The sequence below is a fragment of the Periplaneta americana genome, chromosome 14, assembly GCF_040183065.1.
Source record: "Periplaneta americana isolate PAMFEO1 chromosome 14, P.americana_PAMFEO1_priV1, whole genome shotgun sequence".
Taxonomy (NCBI): domain Eukaryota; kingdom Metazoa; phylum Arthropoda; class Insecta; order Blattodea; family Blattidae; genus Periplaneta; species Periplaneta americana.
Window position 1 is genome coordinate 149,415,282 of NC_091130.1, and position 22,261 is coordinate 149,437,542.

At 36.5% G+C, this 22,261-nt stretch overlaps 1 protein-coding gene and 11 non-coding genes across 13 annotated transcripts in view; all 12 read left to right on the forward strand.

The window, feature by feature from the left end:
* Positions 1 to 4,916: 4,916 nt before the first annotated feature.
* shakB (shaking B) overlaps positions 4,917 to 22,261 on the forward strand; it is a 121,290-nt gene continuing 103,945 nt past the window's right edge. The window contains exons 1-3 of one of the 2 annotated variants that reach the window (XM_069846277.1): positions 4,917 to 5,159; positions 8,128 to 8,388; positions 13,875 to 14,008. In XM_069846277.1, the coding sequence (XP_069702378.1) occupies positions 8,350 to 8,388; positions 13,875 to 14,008 (173 nt within the window). In that variant the 5' untranslated portion in view covers positions 4,917 to 5,159; positions 8,128 to 8,349. The remainder of the gene's footprint in view (positions 5,160 to 8,127; positions 8,389 to 13,874; positions 14,009 to 22,261) is intronic. The other variant, XM_069846278.1, reaches the window with a different exon arrangement.
* Positions 14,131 to 14,202, forward strand: TRNAE-CUC (transfer RNA glutamic acid (anticodon CUC)). Its single transcript has one exon. It is a non-coding gene; the product is annotated as a tRNA-Glu (tRNA).
* On the forward strand, positions 14,407 to 14,478 carry TRNAE-UUC (transfer RNA glutamic acid (anticodon UUC)). Its single transcript has one exon. It is a non-coding gene; the product is annotated as a tRNA-Glu (tRNA).
* TRNAE-UUC (transfer RNA glutamic acid (anticodon UUC)) lies at positions 14,545 to 14,616 on the forward strand. The gene has a single exon. It is a non-coding gene; the product is annotated as a tRNA-Glu (tRNA).
* TRNAE-CUC (transfer RNA glutamic acid (anticodon CUC)) lies at positions 14,682 to 14,753 on the forward strand. The gene has a single exon. It is a non-coding gene; the product is annotated as a tRNA-Glu (tRNA).
* TRNAE-CUC (transfer RNA glutamic acid (anticodon CUC)) lies at positions 14,958 to 15,029 on the forward strand. Its single transcript has one exon. It is a non-coding gene; the product is annotated as a tRNA-Glu (tRNA).
* TRNAE-UUC (transfer RNA glutamic acid (anticodon UUC)) lies at positions 15,096 to 15,167 on the forward strand. Its single transcript has one exon. It is a non-coding gene; the product is annotated as a tRNA-Glu (tRNA).
* On the forward strand, positions 15,234 to 15,305 carry TRNAE-CUC (transfer RNA glutamic acid (anticodon CUC)). The gene has a single exon. It is a non-coding gene; the product is annotated as a tRNA-Glu (tRNA).
* TRNAE-CUC (transfer RNA glutamic acid (anticodon CUC)) lies at positions 15,508 to 15,579 on the forward strand. The gene has a single exon. It is a non-coding gene; the product is annotated as a tRNA-Glu (tRNA).
* On the forward strand, positions 15,646 to 15,717 carry TRNAE-UUC (transfer RNA glutamic acid (anticodon UUC)). Its single transcript has one exon. It is a non-coding gene; the product is annotated as a tRNA-Glu (tRNA).
* Positions 15,784 to 15,855, forward strand: TRNAE-UUC (transfer RNA glutamic acid (anticodon UUC)). The gene has a single exon. It is a non-coding gene; the product is annotated as a tRNA-Glu (tRNA).
* Positions 16,196 to 16,267, forward strand: TRNAE-UUC (transfer RNA glutamic acid (anticodon UUC)). The gene has a single exon. It is a non-coding gene; the product is annotated as a tRNA-Glu (tRNA).

Consider the following 22,261-nt stretch of genomic DNA (forward strand, 5'->3'; position numbering starts at 1 on the left):
AACACAATTTAAGTCACACGGAGTTAGTGTGCACTCAATGTTGGTTGCTTGACGGTTGTCAGCCCACTTTGAGGTCTGTGGATATAGAAGGAAAAATTGGATCGTTGTCTGGAAAAGTTCCCGGGTAGCTCAGTTGGTAGAGCCTTGATAGTTTAACAAAAAGTCCCGGGTTCGATACCCGGTCCCAGAATAATTTTCCCTTCGAAATTGCTCATGTATATCCTCTGATTTACGCAGATTCTCCAATCATTTCATAATAATGGCAATGAAAATTGAGTGAGAAGAGCTATCGTGTCTCAATTCTGACAGAATAAGGCCCCATTCCCAGACAAGATCCAACGAACTCCTTAGTCCGAAGCCCCAAGCTCTTGAAATAAAATTACATTATCATTAGAACGCAGTATCGTCTCGAAGTTTTTACATCAGCATATTTTTCGTCACGTCATCATCATCATCATCATCATCATCATCATCATCATCATCATCATCATCAACATCATCATCATCATCATCATCATCATCATCATGGATTATCTTTATTAGCAGACTCTTCCACCACCAAGTGTTCCTAAAACTGTCTAATCCGTTGCCTCTGTGGACATCCGCGGTGTCCATTTGTGTATTTTTTTTAGGAAGTTTGCCTACAATATCTTCAGTTTTCCAACACGTGAAATTCAGTTTGTTTGAAAGATTAAAATTAAAAGATTAAGATTTTAAATTAAATATTCTTTACTGTTTTGTAATGTCTTAATTTCTACTATTGCAATGCCAGATTAAATGAGTGGAAGATGGCGAGTATTGGTGGTATGAAAAAGGGAAACCGAGTGTCTCGAGAAAATCCCTCTTAAACTTCTGCTTTATCTAGCACAAATTCCATCACGACCAGACCGGGAATCAAACGCCGGCCGCCCATATGGAAGACTAGCGGGATAGAGGTAAGTTATTATTTTTTTATTGGGTTATTTAGCGTCTGAATGAAATGAAGGTGATAATGCCGGTGCAATGAGTCCGGGTTCCAGCACCGAAAGTTACCCAGCATTTGCTCGTAGTGGGTTGAGGGAAAACCCTGGCAAAACCTCAACCAGGTAACCAGCCCCGACCGGGATTCGAACCCGGGCCACCTGGTTTCGCGACCAGACGCGCTAACCGTTACTCCACAGGTGTGTACGGTAAGTTATAGACGTAGTTCATGCAGTGAGTCTAAACTACACATTTTCTCTCTCTTTTATTTTTTAATCTGTAATTGGAAGCGTATTTTGTATTTTCATCATTTTGTGTATTTCATTCACCCTCTAATATGACGAAAATGATAGGAAACGGTGAACAGATATCTAAATAGGCTTTTGGCGACCAGAATAAAAATGAGTTAAGGCAAATGTTGATTGAAAAGAAAATTACACATACCTGATCTCAAGCATACCTCAACGCGGACTGAACGCAACGGAACGATCATTCTAAGTCATCCAATGCATTCACTTTTCTTGTAGAGCCCAGGGACCATTAACTTCGAGAATTAACAAGGATCCATTATCTCTGTTGTTAAATGTACAGTACCAGCAATTAACACGGTGTAGTGAACTGTCTACTTCTAGTGTGTATGAACCGTGCTTCTAGATTTGCTTCACTGAAAGACACACAATTAATTAACATTCTGCATTTTTCCGCACTACTTTGCGTATTATGTTATGACTTTCACACTCTAAGATCCATGGCCCTCAATCGTGTTTAATTAAATACGCAATATTATGTTACAGAGGCAAAAACTATAAAAATTAGACCGTATAGGACAATCATGTGAAGAGAATAACTTGTCGAGTGTATGTATCATTTAATGAAACTGATTTGTTGTACAGAACAATTGAGGGGATCTGGTTAAAAATCTACTTAATGCAGTATTTGATGAAATTGAGTTATATTAAATCAGGTACTCTGGAACATACTTTACTAAATGTAGTAACTCTGGGTATTTTAATTGTATCATATTACTATATAAAAAGGCTTATAAAAGCAAGCCTGCACTGCAAAACCTGCTTAATGTGCGGAGGTAGTAGTGATATCCGTATCAGTATGTCTACTTAATGCAACGGCAAATAAGAATGCATGTTTTAAGGTCGTCAGAGACGCACGTGTTTTCGCTTAGTAAGAGCGTTTCCAGATCTCAGCAAATCTTTCTACAGTGTTATTAATAGATGAAGACAAAAAATTTGGTCTAACTCAAGCAAACGTAGTTTACACGTACCCTACTCACTTCAACATTGGATTTATTTATTTACATGTTTACTTATTTATTCATTTATATACAAATAATACACAAAATATAACAAGGAAAAATTTAAGAAACTCACTATTGCATCTGTCGTCGATTTGCAAAAAGGGACATGTCCAAAATAACGAAGTGTTGGAGGCAATGAACCTCCGGGTCCTCTAAAACCATAAGTAAGTAAGTAAGTACGTAAGTAAGTAAGTAAGTAGGTAAGTAAGTAAGTAAGTAAATAAGTAAGTAAGTAAGTAAGTATATTAATGCATATACATTTACTTCATTCATTTGTGTTTTATAGTTCTCATTTCTTCCTGTAACTTTAAAAATTCTCCCCTGTTTGGGAACCACAGCTTTAGAGTATACGAGTGTGCCGCGGGATTTTAAATTACACTTTAGTGTGCCACGTGTTAAAAAAAGTTGAAAAACGCTGCTCTAGCTTTAGACTACATTAGGGCCCAATTGTATAAAACTCCCTGACTAAAGATCAACTTTGATCGAAGATCGAAAAGTAAACCGAGTTCAGACACTTCTTCTATTGTATAAAACTTTTCTGCGATCAAATTACATTGGTTCAAATGCAATCTAAGTTCACGTGAAAAGGATTTGGCAACATCGCATAAACAGGTGAAATACGTGATGCGCGGACCATGTTATACAGGTTTGTTCAATGTTGCCAATGTAGCGATTTTTAACTCTTTTTCAACAACAATTTCTTTTAACTTTTATATTGCTTAAATAGGGATTTAGTGACCTTTTTAGCACCCCATAGTGACAAAATTTAATCTTTCTTTGTTGATAATGAGAAATCTAGCGACTTTACAACTACTTTTTGGCGACTTTCCGTATTACACTCTGCTGGAGACACTGTTTTTTTTTCAATGTAAATAATGGCGGACAATAAGAAGAAGGTTGACTGCAACGAGTTAGATACTAACTCGTTGGTTGACTGTTCTCCAAGTTGTTATCATGTTATGGTGTTTGATACTGCTAAACATAATAAAGCTTTATAAAACGACAATTTTCGTTTAGTAATACAGTTAATTGAACATTTATGAATGTATCTATCATATCCATTAATAATTAATGGTTGTTATAAACATAATATAATTATAGGTTATGTTATTTGATACTGCTGAACACGATAGAGCCTTATAAAATATAAGAATGTTTGTGTATTAAGGCAAGAAATTGAAAGAAATATATATAAATGTACCTAACATATCTATTAATATTAATAATAATGGATATTTTATTTGCACAATCTGTCACTTGTATATTTCAAACAGAAAAGAAATAACTGAACTTGGATCATCTAACTTAATCGGAGAAATTTCTTCAGTCAAAGTTGACTTTAGTTTGAGACAAATTAATCTCAGATTAGACTTTATACAACACAAAATTCCAAGTTCAGCTGAAACAAGGATCAATTTAACCTCTGATCTAAGATTAAATGGTTTATACAATCGGGCCTAGGATTGGTAGTCGAGCCTCTGTGATGTACAGATGAAGAGGCGAGACCTGGCATGTGAGCTATGTGAGAGGGGAAAGAATAAGGTATCAGAAAGAGAGTTTGTTTCAGATTGGTTGATATAGTCGGTTTACGAGTGAAACGTATTAAGTCAAAAAAAAATATTACTCCTGGGAAAAAGGTGTTCGTAAGTTCCTGTCTGTGTTGATGTCTCTATAGGTGTGGTTGGCATTTGTGATATGGTCTGCATATGTGGAGGTGTCTTGTAATTTTGTTATCGCTGTGGTGTGTTCTTTGTAAATTAATTATTATTAAAATTTAACACAAGAAAGTTCACATCATACATATTCCGAAATTATATATGCTTGTAAACTTACATTTAAAAAGAATTGCATTACTCATAGTTATTGAGATATACAATTTTCTAATTTTTTTTCAATATCTAAAATTATGCATTTAGCAGGTTTTGAACGGGACTCCCTCACTTTCTGTGTCGTCTTTCTTTATCGGTGAGGCAATCATGTCGGGTTGTCTGCACCTCCACATGACAGGTTTATACAACGCTGCTTTGTGTGTCAGCAGGTGCAGCTCCGGCGCCAGAGAGACAATTAAACTCTCCAGAATCCCAGAAATAATTGCTAGTCAACGCAGAGGAACCTCTAAATTAGCAAAGATTAACGTCGGGAACATGAATGCTCCATTCTTATTGTGTGTTTTATCTGGCCATAACACCACTACCAAATAAAAATATCTTTTGTTCCCTCGTACAATGATTTACTGTTGCGGACTACCCCGCGCCTTGGAGGAACACAGCGGAGTTTTCGTAACAGGCTTTGGCGGGATTTCGTCGCGGAGTTGATCTTAATCCACTTTGCCTCTGAGGCAACGTAGTTCCAGATTCTTTTTTTGTCCATTCTGAAGCATGACAATAGGCCAGGAAACATGCAAAAAGAGCAACCAAGGTTAGGGATCTTATTTTAGCCCGTGTCCCTAATCCTGTTCTCGTTGTGTTGTGTTGTTTGCTGTTTTGTTTTGTTGTCAAGCTGAGTGATACGGCAGGAGGAGATTCACTGCGGAAAAGACACATGGACACCTCGGCTTCTGTCTTTTTTCTTAAATTCCTGTAAGACGGAGCTGGGCGAAGGAATATAAATGTGTGGAAATGCTTTGATTCGAAAGAGAACAAACAGGCTTCCCACTTTAGTTCGCAACATTTCTGGTGTTGCTGTTAAATGCCCTTACTCCGGCGGTGTGGAGTCAGTAGTGCTTCGGGCTCTCATCAAAGTGCTCGTGCCCGGGTCTGGTTGTGTGCAGTTCTTTTTAAAAATACGTGTGTCTTCATCTCGTCGAGAAAGAGTGTGTGCTTTATGTTCTCCGATACAATTGACGTTGTGTTATTATCTTAGCAGAATTTATGGTTTCTCTGTGGGGGTTGTTCGTAGTTATTTCTTCACTAAAGAGGGGAGAATATTTCTTGTGACTTGTGAAAAATTTGAATATCAAACAAACGTGAAATACATAATATTTACGATTATGTAAAATTCCAAGTTTAGTAGGCCTATATACCTGCAAAATTTCAATCTTACCAAAAACTTGCTTTTATATTGTCACACCCGAATACTAATGCAATGGCACCAACTCTAGGGAGTCTCATGGTTGCATGACATGTAGGCAGTCCGCCATATCTGTTTCAAGAAATTGATCCCTTGAGTGCAGTAGTACTAATAATACGGTGTTGTAATATGGAGGAACGGCGGAGCAATGACAGAACTTATAAATAAACATAGAATTGGAAAATGAAACACACATAAAGAGAAACAATTTACTAAAAATATGATAGGCACACTAATACATAACCTTAACAAATCACGATACCAATACTCTCAAAATTGCAACTTCATTCAGAAAACTAAAATGCAAGATAGCATACAAAACAAATAACACAACACAGAAATATCTAAATAATCACATCAAACACTCAAATAAATATAATTCAACTGGGGTTTACAAACTAAAATGCGATAGTTGCCCACATTTTTACATAGGACAGACAGGAAGAACCTTTCAAACAAGATATAAAGAACACATTAAAGCTATAACCAAGCCAAACATCACATCAAATTACGCAGAACATATTATCAAGAATAATCATGACTACAATAATATAGAAATATATATGGAAATTCTACACAACACACCAAAAAGTCCACAGTTAAACATCTTGGAACAATACGAAATATATAAACATACAATAACATACCCACAACATATACTTAATACACAATTACAGTTCAATACCCGCACATTGTTCGAAATCATGATACATAGCACACAAGCAACCACCCCCCACCACAGGAACAACACACCCCCAACCCTACAACTGACGAATGCAAATAGCAGTATGCAAGATCAACAGGTACATCAGTAGTTCGTAGAACACTGAAGATGACGCAGAACCGGCGTCGAAACGGGCCGTCTGTCTAAGCTACACAACATTTTTTTTTTTTAATTTTAACACTTTTAACGTGTCGTTAAACAATTTTAAGTTTTTAAAAATAATATTTTGAGGATTCAGATTTGTCAAGAACTTACAAACACCTTTTTCTCAGGAGTAATATTTTTGACTTAATACGTTTTACTTGTAAACCGACTATATCAATCATCATAAAACAAATTCTCTTTCCGATACCTTATTCTTTCCCCTCTCATACAGCTCACATGCCAGGTCTTGCCTCTTCATCTGTACATCACAGAGGCTCTACTACTAATCCTAATGTAGTCTAAAGCTAGACCAGCGTTTTTCAACTTTTGTTCAACATGTGACACACTAAAGGTGTGATTTAAAATCCCGCGGCACACTCGTATACTCTAAAGCTGTTGTTCCCAAACAGGGGAGAATTTTGAGAGTTATAGGAAGAAATGAGGACTATAAAACACAAATGAATGAAGTAAAGTATATGCATTAATATACTTACTTATGGCTTTAGAGGACCCGGAGGTTCATTGCCGTCCTCACAAAAGTCCGTTATTGGTTCCTGTCCTTAGCAAGATTAATCCAGTCTCTGCCTTCATATCCCACCTCCCTCAAATCCATTTTAATATTATCTTTCCATCTAAGTCTCGGCCTCCCCAAAGGTCTTTTTTCCTCCGGCCTCCCAATTAACACTCTATATGCATTTCTAGATTCGCCCATACGTGCTACATGTCTGCCCATCTCAAACGTCTGGATTTAATGTTCCTAATTATGTCAGGTGAAGAATACAATGTGTGCAGTTCTGCATTGTGTAACTTTCTCCATCCTCCTGCAACTTCATCCCTCTTATGATATGCATTAATATATAAAATAAAATATTTTCAATTTTATATGCATTATTTTTTAGTCAACATGAGGGGGGGGGGTGATAGTACATGATAAATGTTGAACTGGCGCATGGACCATAAAAAGTTGAGAAGAGAAACAAAATACACCTTATTCTTAAATACAGTATAACTAACACACGTTTTGATATTTTAATTTCAAGTTTACGATAGAAATAGAAAATTTAATTATTGAACATTATTACAATGAAATATTTGTGTGATAATTATGTATTATGTACGTTTTCTTAATTTATTACGTTAGGAAATATGATAACATGCTATATTATTGTATGTTTCGCCAAGGTATTTAATGTACGATTTTTTCATAAAAACTAGTAAAATACGACATTTCTTAAAGGTTGATACGATATTCTAACTTTACTGATCTTGCAACCCTACTCTTCTCTGCTGTTCGCTCACCTACACTTGATTTACTAAATGTTGACTTGTGCCTCTTTCGCTCAATTTTTTATTTTTATTTTAGTAGGTTATTTTACGACGCTTTATCAACATCTTTGGTTATTTAGCGTCTGAATGAGATGAAGGTGATAATGCCAGTGAAATGAGTCCGGGGTCCAGCACCGAAAGTTATCTAGCATTTTCTCATATTGGGTTGAGGGAAAACCCCGGAAAAAACCTCAACCAGGTAACTTTCCCCGACCGGGAATCGAACCCGGGCCACCTGGTTTAGCGGCCAGACGCGCTGACCGTTACTCCACAGGTGTGGACCTTTTGCTCAAAGTTGACTGTTGTGGACTCATTTTTTTACTACTTCTCTTTTCACTTTCATTTTTACAAATTTTGTTATGACAACCTTTACTATTTTCATTTTTCTCGTAGCATACCGGTGGATCATTAGCGGATAACTGGCTGAGCTAGACCATGAGAATTCTCTGGGATTGGTGCCGACTCCTAAGTCTTTCAATATGAAAGAAAAAAAAGAAAAGTTACACTAATTTCAGTATGTGAAACAGTAAGATAAAATGTTTATTTAAAATTATGTATAATTTCTTATAGAAGAAATATTCTCTTTCTACAGCATGATGCAATTATGATGCGACGGATTTCTGCCGCAACGTGCGAGAAATGTGACTGCGATCTATCATATCAAGTAAAAAATTACGTTATAGATGAAAGAATGGTGCGATGTATTTATAAAATGAAGTAAAGGAATTTCCTTACGTGTGATGTTATTGTTAAGCAATTTACCTTTGTGGTGCGTGTGAACAAAGCCGTGTGAAGTACTTGGAGTGCTGCGGCCATGTTGGATGCCATCCGAGGCGTTCTTGCCTTCACTCAGGTAAAGTAATATATCGTAACTTTCTAGTGACTATTACACTTTTACTACGTCATAATAATTTTGACAAATAAAACGGTACGAAAGGATGTCTTTCAACCAATCATGGCTGCTTATCGCACGATTTTATCGCGTCCCTAGCATTTGTTTAATTTTATCACTTCCCTAATATTTGTTTATTTTCATTACTACCCTAGCATTTGTATCTTTGTTTGCCAACATTTCAAACTACACTGGTCTGGACGTAAAAAAAAAAAAAAAACAGAAAATTACAAACCACTCCAGTCGATGCACAGCAGTTTCAAATATGACTCGCATTGACATTCAAGAACAAGAATTAATAAAAATCACTGGTCATAGCTATGCATCTTCCCTGAATCCCTATTTACAAATAAATAAAGAGCACTATTCGGAAATCCTGAATAAGTTGAGGAATACACCATGTACATCAACGAGTTCCACTTCTTTTACGCACACGTCCAATATAACATCAACTGAACCACCAACCACTAAAATAATCAAATTTGAAAATTTAACTTTCAATAATTCCTTTTAAAATTATTCATGTTTATTTTTTATATCAGCATCGTTAATTAAAACTTTTCTTGTTTACTTCATTATCCCTAATTAAAAGTTTTCTAACTCTTGTTTATATTATTTAGGTTATGTTTGTTATAGATTCTGCTATATGATATTGTGGATAGTCACATATCAGAGATTGTTTAGTACTAAGATGTATTGAAAATCATCTGTCAAGTGACGTTGATTACTGGGATCCGAATAATTGAAGTGGAATGAAAATGTTTTAATAAAAATTAAATTGAATCAACAAAACCTTCTTGACTAGTAACCGTCTACAGAGTTCGATGAAGATTCCATAGTTGGCACAACTGATAACAAGAAAACAGCTAATCATAACACACTACTGCCATCTAGCATGCATATAGCGTAATAGGCTATTTGTAAGTTGAGATGGTACAATAATATATTTGAAGACAGTTGTATTTTCAATTAATATTTTATTGTATTGGAGGTGTAAGTTCATTGGGTACAGATCTACAACTTCTGTATGATTTTCTAAGCGTCTTAATTTGGCGATGTATTGTATCCTTTGGGGCACCAGGTTCTTCTGTCAACCTCTGGGTATTTGTTGTGGATTGTCTGGTGGAATTTTGAAGATGTGATTCACTGGGAGTTTGTTCCAAACGACGCGGAACTTTATTATCAGCAGCTATAACGAATTCATGAAGTTTTGAGAGAGAGGTACCTGGTACTAGTTAATCGAAATAGAATTATTGTGCATCAAAACAATGCGAGAACCCGTGCCACTAGAAGAACCATGGGAAAAATCCAGAAGTTAGAAGGCATCGCACCTTCATATAACACTGATGTTGGACCTTCAGATTACCATCTGCTTCGATCCATGATTCGCTTCCTGCCTCGAAGAATTATCTGAAAGTAGGAAGCTCTTGATAAGGGCAGGCTATCATCGAATTCCTCGCATCAAAAAACCAGAAACTGCTACCGTTGCGGAATAACAAACCTAGCTGAAAGGTGGTTCAAGACCATTGATTTTAATAATCTTTATTTTGAAGATGGGATTCATTTTTGTTACAACACACTTCAACTAAAATTTTGCTACAAAACCGACATTAGTCATACAGTGTTTGTATTTTATTTTCAACACTAGATCACTCTTTCACTGAAGTCTTAATTATATTCTCACTAGTCGCTTGTGCAGCAAATGCTGAAAACTAAGTTCATTAGACGTTCAAATAAGCATTTTTCAGATTTATTTTCAATGAAGAATACCAGACATTCTGAAAGTTATTTGCTTCCATAATAATGAAAGATACTCTCTCTCTCGAGCCAATACTGAAGAGACCCACGCATATAAATATCTACACCACACCGCCATTAAATATATGAAAAAGACCCAACCCCACTTGATTAATAACTTTAAAAATATTTAATTTTTAATAATATTATTATCTTATGTAAGTTTTATAGCTTTCAGTAACATATACTATATATACATGGACATCATTTTATTTTTACTTGAATTTTTATTGTACCTGCATTTCTGAATGTACTTCACTCTCACCCCTTCACTAATGTCCTTGCTCCCGTCAAACACACAAACTTACGGCCGCTGTTGCATTCGAAGTCTTCAAGCAGTGAAGTAAACACTGCAGTGTATAGTGTGTTTCATAAATATGATTGCGTTTCCTATAGAAGAAAGAACCTATATTAATAATATCGTACTAAAAAATTATATTCAATAAACGATAAATTCAATTTCAGAGAATATGCTTTAAAATGTTTTTAATAATATGCGTACTGAATTGAAGCCTGCATTGTAATGAACGGCAACCATTTTTAGCAACTTGTTTAAAAATTCAGATTAGCTTTTTTTGAATTCAGGTGGCTAGAAGCAAAGGAATGCTAGTGACATTTGTAATAACATGAGTTAAGTGCATCCAGTGTAAGCAAAAGTATCTAAAATTTTAGTGGCAAAGGGATATTTTAATCGCATCACACATTAAAATTTAAATAAAAAATTTCACCGATTTTACGAAAGCTTAAACATTTAAACCCCATTTTCTCAAAAGTAACTTAAGTCACTTGGCGGACGGGTAGCTCAGTTGGTAGAGCAGCTGGCTACGGACTGGAAGGTCCGGGGTTCGATGCCAGGTGGTGACAGGATTTTTTCTCGTTACCAAACTTTCAGAACGGCCCCGAGGTTCACTCAGCCTCCTATTAAATTGAGTACCGGGTCTTTCCCGGGGGTAAAAGGCGGTCAGAGCGTGGTGCCGACCACACCACCTCATTCTAGTGCCGAGGTCATGGAAAGCATGGGGCTCTACCTCCATGCCCCCCAAGTGCCTTCATGGCATGTTACGGGGATACCTTTACCTTTACCTTAACTTAAGTGCACTTACAGCCCTTTACTTATGACCCCCTCAATTTAAATGCACTCTCTATATTGTATGATAACATCAATAATTAATATGCTAAATAAAGTAGACATTACATAACGAACATAGCCGCCTGAAAAGTTGAGTTTTTTAAAAATAATGTTACTACTCTACTGTATTTTGATAAATTCCGTGATGATCAAACTGAAAATCGTAATATCGTATTTCACTACAACATAAATGGATACACTACTTTTCTCTCCTCCTATAGCTAGTAAAATGATTTGTTTACATATTGCACTAGTAACATCAAACTCCTGTAATGGAAGGGGGCAACAGTGTTTCCGAGTATAGCCAGGTTAATGTTAAAAATGTTAGTAAAAATAAAGTGATGTCCCTGTACTATACTGGATGTTCAGTTCAAAATGTGTCTTGGCTCGCTGTATGCCGTCATGTGGCTAGAGAATTCAATCTTCCTACACTTCCGCAGCTCAGGTGTATAATCTAAGAGGCAGAGAAGTTGGCTAGCAAGTACGGCGTTCATTCTGAAGAGTACGTGCCGATACGTACGGTAACGCCAGTAGTGGCAGGAATGTGAACTGTTTGGAAATACGTACTGTCGGGATATGGGGAGAGGGTTAAGACGATTACTTACGTATTTGTTGACATTAACTTCGACGGTCAACATGGACATGGAGCATTTGATTTGTGTTGTGGAATGTTACCGTACGCAACCGATGATAACAAATACCCTGCGTACGACTTGCCGGCGCAAAACACAGTTCGAAAGAGGTTATGGTAGCACACAGACCGTACAGACCGCCATCTGTTGCTACGACGTTCAAGTTATACCGTACACGTTCTCAAGTTCAGATTGAAGAACGCCTTAAATAATAGGCAACTTCTCTAACATATAAACTGAAACTCGCTTCAAATCGGTGACCCAACAACAGTGACGTCATGACACACTTTGAAATGAACACCCAGTATAAACCGCCACTCAGTAAAATATAGAAATCAAAATCTAATTTAAGTTATTCTCTACATCTACTTATATAACCCAAAAACGTTTCACTTTCATATCATCAATATAGCATTAATATGTATAATTAATGAAAAATAGTCACATCATGGCATTATCTACAATAATATTTCATTTCTAATGATAATAATGTCATCTAACCACCTCAAGTTTTGTGGTTTTTAATATCCAATACACAGCTATACCCAGAAAATTACACGTCAAAAATCGAACCTGTAAATTATTTTTAGTAAGTTAAGTTTTTAATAACCAATTAAATTTGAGCTCTAAATATGTCAGCATTCTTGCAGATCATGGCCTTCGTGTAATATTGTTTACTGTAGTGTGTGTTTTGTTTTATTCTGAAATGCAACACGGCCGACTTGATGCTCGCTTCGCTTCTCCTGAATGCAATTAGATAGTTCTCAAAACTGACGACAGATGGATTTTGGAAAATAGGAAAATTATGTAGGAAAATTGGCATTTCACTGAAAACTACTATTTTTCCGAAAAACGTCGGGTTCCAAGCTTCAAAATGAGGGGCCATTTATTAAAATCCGTTCAGCCGTTTTCCCGAAATTTCCATTACCAGTTCAAATTATATATAGATTGGGAATATTTAGTAAGGTTTTACTCTGCCTTGGCTAAGGCTAAGCGATCGACGAGCCCTGCATTCTCTTGTTCTCTTATTTCAAATTCTGTGCACCGGTACCCCAATCTATTTGGCTTCTCGTTTTCAAAATTTATCCGCATATCATCAGCTAAGTACAAGATCTCATCATAACAATTTTCTCATTATACCCTACCACAAGACATCTTTATATTCTTCATCTTACACAGTTTCAGTTGCTAGAAATTGGAGCTCGCTACCGAGTGATGTAAGGGGTTGTTGGACAATAACTTCATTTAGGTCAAAATTACAAAAATTCTTGCTTAACAAATTAATTGCTGATTAATATTTATTACATATAATGAAACTAACATCTGTCCATTCTTATTATTATCATTAATTTCTCTAAATAGATTTACAAAACTTCTAATGGCAATTACATTAATATTATCATTATAGAAATATATTTTAGATTTATATATATTTTTTTCTCTCTCTGTAACATAGTTCTAGTAAGTTTATATTAAATTAATTTTCATAATTTTACTAGCTATCTCAAATCTCAAATTAATTACAATTGATTGAATTAAATTAGCTCATAAATTAAGTTACTACTTTACCTTACAGGTTTATATAAATTTAAATAAATATGTAGTCTACTAGTCGTTAAAACTTAACTGAAGAATATTGCTGGAGAACATTTTAAGTGTAGTGTAAATATTCGTAATTTAAATATGTATTGCATTGATTAAGGCTGGTTGAGTGGAAGAGAAGGCCTTATAGCCTTAACTCTGCCAGTGAAAATAAAACATTATTATTATTATTATTATTATTATTATTATTATTATTATTATTATTATTATTAGTGAGCGTACTATGAATTTGATTAGTATATACGAAAAGAGCGAGGTGTGCAGTGTTCCTCTTGTATGTGTTGCAGGTGGGCGGTGTCAAGATCGATGCGCCCGTGTTCCGCCTCCACTCTTCCGCCACCGTGGTGCTCCTCTTCACATTCAGCGCCACGGTGTTCGCGCGCCAGTATGTGGGCAACCCAATTGACTGCATCCACACAAGGCACGTTCAACTGCTTATGATTCACGAACGTTCACAAAATCAACCGTCAGGAATGTATCAGACTATTTTAAGCAATACTTCTTCCTCCTTTGTGTACTCTTCTTGAAAGACAACTGTCACGCTCCGGTATGGTCTAGTGGCTAGGATACCTGGCTCTCACCCAGGAGGCTCGGGTTCGATTCCCGGTGCCGGAATGTTTTATACACAGCAATACTTCAGCATTTTCCTTGTGTACTCTTCTTTAAAGACAACAGTCACGCTCCGGTACGGTCTAGTGGCTAGGATATCCGGCTCTCACCCAGGAGGCTCGGGTTCGATTCCCGGTACAGGAATGTTTTATACACAGCAATACTTCAACTTTTTCTTTGTGTACTCTTCTTTAAAGACAACACTCACGCTCCGGTATGGTCTAGTGGCTAGGATACCTGGCTTTCACCCAGGAGGCTCGGGTTCGATTCCCGGTACCGGAATGTTTTATACATAGCAATACTTCAGCATTTTCCTTGTGTATTCTTCTTTAAAGACAACAGTCACGCTCCGGTATGGTCTAGTGGCTAGGATACCTGGCTTTCACCCAGGAGGCTCGGGTTCGATTCCCGGTACCGGAATGTTTTATACACAGCAATACTTCAACATTTTCCTTGTGTACTCTTTTTAAAGACAACAGTCACGCTCCGGTATGGTCTAGTGGCTAGGATACGTGGCTCTCACCCAGGAGGCTCGGGTTCGATTCCCGGTACCGGAATGTTTTATACACAGCAATACTTCAGCATTTTCCTTGTGTACTCTTCTTTGAAGATAACAGCCATGCTCCGGTATGGTCTAGTGGCTAGGATACCTGGCTCTCACCCAGGAGGCTCGGGTTCGATTCCCAGTAGGGGAATGTTTTATACACAGCAATACTTCAACATTTTCCTTGTGTACTCTTCTTTAAAGACACCAGCCTTGCTCCGGTATGGTCTAGTGGCTAGGATACCTGGCTCTCACCCAGGAGGCTCGGGTTCGATTCCCGGTACCGGAATGTTTTATACACAGCAATACTTCAGCATTTTCCTTGTGTACTCTTCTTTAAAGGCAGCAGGCACGCTCCGGTATGGTCTAGTGGCTAGGATACCTGGCTTTCACCCAGGAGGCTCGGGTTCGATTCCCGGTACCGGAATGTTTTGTACACAGCAATACTTCAACATTTTCCTTGTGTACTCTTCTTTAAAGACAGCAGCCACGCTACGGTATGGTCTAGTGGCTAGGATACCTGGCTCTCACCCAGGAGGCTCGGGTTCGATTCCCGGTACCGGAATGTTTATACACAACAATACTTCAGCATTTTCCTTGTGTACTCTTCTTTAAAGACAACAGTCACTCTCCGGTATGGTCTAGTGGCTAGGATACCTGGTTTTCACCATGAGGCTCGGGTTCGATTCCCGGTACCGGAATGTTTTATACACAGCAATACTTCAACATTTTCCTTGTGTACTCTTGTTTAAATAGAACGGTTACGCTCCGGTATGGTCTAGTGGCTAGGATACCTGGCTCTCATCCAGGAGGCTCGGGTTCGATTCCCGGTACCGGAATGTTTTATACACAGCAATACTTCAGCATTTTCCTTGTGTACTCTTCTTTAAAGACAACAGTCACGCTCCGGTATGGTCTAGTGGCTAAGATACCTGGCTTTCACCCTGTAGGCTCGGGTTCGATTCCCGGTACCGGAATGTTTTATACACAGCAATACTTCAGCATTTTCCTTGTGTACTCTTCTTTGAAGATAACAGCCATGCTCCGGTATGGTCTAGTGGTTAGGATACCTGGCTTTCACCCAGGAGGCTCGGGTTCGATTCCCGGTACTAGAATGTTTTATACACAGCAATACTTCAGCATTTTCCTTGTGTGCTCTTCTTTAAAGACAACGGTCACGCTCCGGTATGATCTAGTGGCTAGGATACCTGGCTTTCACCAGGAGGCTCGGGTTCGATTCCCGGTACCGGAATGTTTTATACACAGCAATACTTCAACATTTTCCTTGTGTACTCTTCTTTAAAGACAACAGTCACGCTCCGGTATGATCTAGTGGCTAGGATACCTGGCTTTCACCAGGAGGCTCGGGTTCGATTTCCGGTACCGGAATGTTTTATACACAGCAATACTTCAACATTTTCCTTGTGTACTCTTCTTTAAAGACAACAGTCACGCTCCGGTATGGTCTAGTGGCTAAGATACCTGGCTTTCACCCTGTAGGCTCGGGTTCGATTCCCGGTACCGGAATGTTTTATACACAGCAATACTTCAGCATTTTCCTTTATGGTCTAGTGGCTAGGATGTCTGGCTTTCACCCAGGAGGCTCCGGTTCGATTCACGGTACCGGAATGTTTTATACACAGCGATACCTCTTCATCCTTTGAGTATTGTTATTTAAAGACAACACTCCCGTTCCGGTATAGTTTTTACTCATCCTGTGTGTTCGTTTGTCTTTTCTGTTGGTCTGTGTGCAACTTCAAGCTTTTTGGGAGTATAGCAAATTAAAATACAGTTCAATGGGTAGTGAGTTTTCTTCCCTAAAATAAAATGAATGCACAAAGAATCCAATCTAGTCACTTCAAAGATAGTTAAACAGTAAGAGGTCGTTTTGACAAGGCAGAAGATACTTTGTAATACAATGATCTTTTATTTAATCTTTATAACGTAGTAAAACGCATAAAACGCTCGGCATGAAAGTTAAGAGCTACAGACCGCTCTTGTTCAGTAGTCGAGTACAAGCGCCGAGCGCGTTTTACGATAGGCAGCTTTTAAAGTGACTTTCTGCATTTCATACACACGACCAAAAACTCTGAGTGCTTGCACGTGTAATAAAGTGTGACAGATGATTCTAAAATTCCGGAGAAATCAAACTAAACTAATGCTTTTGACATTTCCTTTGCAAGTGAGAAAGAAAGAGTTCTAGATTTTGAGCTGGATATAGCGTTGATGTAGATTTAGATGATTGATTTTGACAATGAATATGTTTTTTCCCGCACCGAGTATGAGCACCCTTTCCGGGATATATAGTTACTTTCTGTAACAACACTACAAGTCACAGCCGAATGCTAAACATACTTTTTTTGTTGTTGTTGTCATGCTTTCCTGCGGATTTAGTGTAGAAATTCACTGTGATGGACGTAGTGTTATCGGTTCGCCTTCTGATGCTACTGATGCTGATCATGATAATAATATGATATGATATATTTTATGTCAACATTTACAACCATGTAATGTGGACCTCACAATTTTTGTATCCGGTGCCACAATTACATTCGTTACAGATATACCTTTTGTAGACGCTCTTATACTTGACTTTCGACCACATTTAAATTGATCAGTATTCTCCCTTTAAATCCTAACAACTTAATTTCGATCATTCAAAATTTACACTTTTACGACTCTGTTCTTGATTTTCAGTACACTTATATCGTACACACACTGTTTCAATAATACTTGTTACTAAAACGTACTACACCAGTGTCCAATACGTTCGTTATTATGTCTGTTTCTTGTGTACTGTACATTTCATTTTCAGATCTCACTAATTTTCTACATGTTATACTTCACTATCCTAGCTAGCCTCCCCCACCATACTCCTCCCCTATTTTCATTATCTATATCATTTTACTTAATACTTTACTTATAAATTCGTTAATCTTCGATGCTACTTACCTATTAGAGTTCTACGAAATGTTCATTTGGCCATTATTCAGTCTATCATTCAATATGGTATAATTGTTTGGGGTGGAAGTACAAAAATTAATCTTAGTCCGTTAAATTTACTACAAAAACGAATAATTAAAATTTGTTTGAAGAAACGTTTCGATTATCCAACTAAATTAATTTATTCTGAATTTAATGTATTTAATATTGAACAAATTTATAAGTATACGCTGTTAAAATTTTATCATACAAATCGTAATAAGTTTGTATTACAGACACACAATTATGACACAAGACGAAATATTAATTCAACATTAGTAGAACCTAAATGTCTCACATCTGCTGGTCTAAAGCATAGCATAAATTTTGGCCCTCGGTTGTACAATGCTTTAACTAAATTACACCCAGAACTTCTAACATGTAACCCACTAACATATAACAAGAAAATTAGAAACGTGTTAATATCTTCAATTTGATTAAATAAATTTATAGCCTATGTGCATGAATTAATCAACCTATATTATATTTGTATTCTATAATTTTGAAATATATATTAGTCCTACTTTTCACGTGCGATATTATTCTTCTCTAGTGTTAATATTATATTATATATTCCATTGCCGCTGTAATTATATTTTAGTTCCTATTTTATTTTACTTATTTATTTATATTATTATTATTTTTTATTTTAATATTATATCTGAACTGCGACCGAGCACGAGCGCTGCTCATTCGGTCTCAAATTTTGTTAATACTACTGTATCTTCTTTATATATTGCTTGTATTATCTTAGTTGTATTTCTCTTTGTTTTGTTTTGTAATTATATTTCTTTATTCTGTATATTTTGTAATTATATTTCTTTATTCTGTATATTTGAATTTAAATAAATAAATTAATTAAATAAAAAAATAAATAAATTACTTCTCTAGTTCATTCACAATTGACAGTTTATCACTCTGTTCTTGATATTCAGTTCACTTAGACTATATCGAGGACACACTGTTTCTAATAATACTTGTTATTAAAACATATTACACCATTGTCAATATGCTCGTTATTATGTCTGTTTCACGCGTACCTTTCATTTTCCGATCTCACTAATTTTCTACATATCATACTTCGCCATCCTAGCTAGCCTCCTCCACCATACCTATTTTCATTACCTCTATCGTCTTATCTACTTACTATTTAACTTCCTCATGATGATGATAATAATAATAATAATAATAATAATAATAATAATAATAATAATAATAATAATAATAACGATAAGCGAATGTGCGGTCTTGTAAGCAGAATTTCCTTGTCATAAATTTCTGCTTTTATTGTGTCAAATAGGACATATACATTCTTCACTTAAAGAGTGATTGTTCTTTGTTCACCTCATTAAAGAACTTCTCATTTGTTTCACATTTGACAGCCGCCTTTGTAGTTAAACAGAGCGCTGGATTATGACGCCTGTTCAAACCCCGGGGATGGCTAAGATCCAATTGCGATAGACAAAGGAGAGGTTCGCTTTCACTGCAAAAATAGGTGGTCCGAGATCGAATCCTGTTTGGGAGAAGTTGCCTGGTTGATGTTTATTCGGGATTTCCCTCAACCCATTAAGAGCAAATGCCGGATAACTTTCGGCACCGGACTCTGGGTTCATTTTACTTCATTACCAGCATCTTCATCCATTCTACCTACTTTCTTACTCATTATCCCATCATACGGGATTAAAAGACTCCGACCAAATGGGTGCACCAGCCTCGGAACAGGATTATTAATCATAATCGGGGTTTCCTGAGATTGTTTCGTTTCTTCCCTCTTCATTCCATCAATAACCAACTCTTCAGAATTGCGCTTTCATTATCATTTCTGTTTCAATATATCTATCGTTTATCGTGACAGATGTTCTTCGTGATTCGTCCTCATAGTGGTGTTGAGTTATAAACCAGTAATACTTAAACTGTAGTCCGTGGATCCTTGGGGATCCGATTCATGGGTCCAGAAATGAGTTTTCAAACTATTTCCCCGACGTACAGTAGTGGCAAAAAAAAAAAAAAAAAAACCGGACCGACCCTTGTAGCTGATTTCAGAGTCTTGTTCACTCCAGAGCACGATAGACTGGTAACTAAGACTTTCGTGGTTCGAATCCTGCCCCTGGGAAGGAAACTCTTTTTTGTTCCTTATTCAAATTTATTCCAAATACTTAAATTCATGTTCTGGGAATAATAAGTTAATTAAGTAGTAAAATATCGCTACAATCGGATGGTGGGAACGGCTTACCCAAGCGGCACAATCGTCAAGCAACTCATTATATAAAGGATGCATAAAAAGCCTACTTTTGCTGCTAAGTCTAGAGCAGGTATGCTCAAAATTGTAAAAGCGCCGATTACACGGATGATGCTGCACTGCATAACACACACAGTGTAGGAACTGGGCTCCGCAACTACATTCCAGCACCGCCCGTGGCATCGCTCTCACTGTCTTACAAATACGGATAATAAACTGAATTCGAAAAAGGAAATATTCAGTTATTACATTATTTATTATATTTTATACAGTTATGATATTATTATATCATAGATAATGTTATTTTCGTATTCCACATTCAACATGTGTAGGCCTATTCTTTTCTGCAAGTAATTGGAAATCTATTTCCAACGAATTTACTGCAATGCACAAAAGATTGTCATCTGTTAATCGGGACCTATGTTTGGATTTTGGATTTAGCAACCTTCATTCTCGAAAATAATTGTTTGCACACATATTTCGAGTGACAGCGAATAAGCTTATCTTGGGATATTGCGTTTTGTTCATTTTTTAATATTTCTATGCTTGGCAAGTCATATTCTCCGCATTTAGTTCTGAATTCTACGTGACTCTGTAAATCAATTAACTTGTCCTGGGACTGCACTCTCACGGATTGTACTCAATTTACTATGAAAGGATTAACAAAAAGAGTAATATCAATTTCCATACGTCTAAAACCATTAAATCGATATTCTGTGAATTCACATTTGAGCTGGCCCAGTAGTGAGATGTAATTAACTATATTTTGTTCAGGCACCATAGATTTCTTTAACAGTTCACAAGAGTTTTTAGTGCCTTAGCTAATCCCCAACATACTACATAACTTGCTCCTAAACGTAGACTCTGAATTGTTCGACTCTCTTTAATGTTTGGTGTATCATGAAGTGCTTTCAATTCTTGAAACTGTAGTGCACGTTGCACCCCTGAAATATTATTTTATCATAACATGTATTTCTGTTGGAATAAAATCACCACAATAACAATAATTGTACTAGTAGTAATAATAATAATAATAATAATAATAATAATAATGATATTAATGTTGATATATGAATACATATTACAGAAAACAGCTTCCCTGTCACTTCGGCATGTTCTGTATGGCAGAGCGTATAATATTTTATGTTGCTCAGTAGTATTCCTGACAATACCTTACAACATAGTAAACACTTTACAAAAATATTCTTCCTCCCACACTGTACGGAATGATCGTTTGCTTACAGAAGGTTTTGACTGTGTCATTGTCCCGCACTGTTCGTGCGTTTACTAAGTACTTGAACTGCCTTCCGCAGTCATCCGTCGAGCTTCGAACGAGGAACAGCACTCTCTACTTTCGAAGGTTGCGATTACAGAACGTAATCGGGAGTCAGAGAATGAGCATACCTGGTCTAGAGGTATCCTTACTGCACAACAATTACCAATCTCATCCGACAGTTCATAAATGTATATGACATATGTTAATATTGGTTGTTCTAGCGAATGCCTGACACCATCAAAATAATGACCAAATGAAGTATGGCACATCTTTACTTCCATAGCGTATGACACGAGGCACTCAAGGCCAGAGAGGGAGCTGCATGCATCACAGACGGAAGAGAAACTCACTCAGGTCGGACGCATTAGCAAACAATCACGGGTCTTCGTGCCCGCCATCATACCAGCATTGATCCAGAAAATTGCAACCGGAAGCGTCTAGGAAGGGTCTATTGTCAATGGAGCGTTCTTTGTGATAAATGCTTAGCATATGTATTACAATGCACGCATTATAGTAAGTTCATCTTAGATCTAAGGCTTGGTAGTACTCACAGAAGAAATTGCGAAATCGCTAACTGGTGGTTATTGATCGTTTTCCTGGAGATCTCACTACATAATTGTTAATTTTTTTAAAGTTGGTTATTTAACGACTCTGTACAAATAGGCTTAGAGTTCAACTTGGTTACAGCATCATTCAAAGCACTAAACAAATAATGTTACAACAAACGAATGTTGCTACAAGAAACATAAATAAATAGATAAATGATTAAACAAATAAAAGAGAAAAGAATAAATAAACAAATAAATGAATACATAAATAAATTACGAATAAACGAATAAATAAACAAATAAACAAACAAACAAAACATAACTAAATAAATAAATGAATAAATAAACGAGTGAATAAGTAAATGAATGAATAAATAGGTAAATAAATAAATAAATAAATATATAAAAGAATAAATAAACGAATAAAAGAATAAATAAATACATAAATAAATAAATAAATAAACAAAAATAAATAA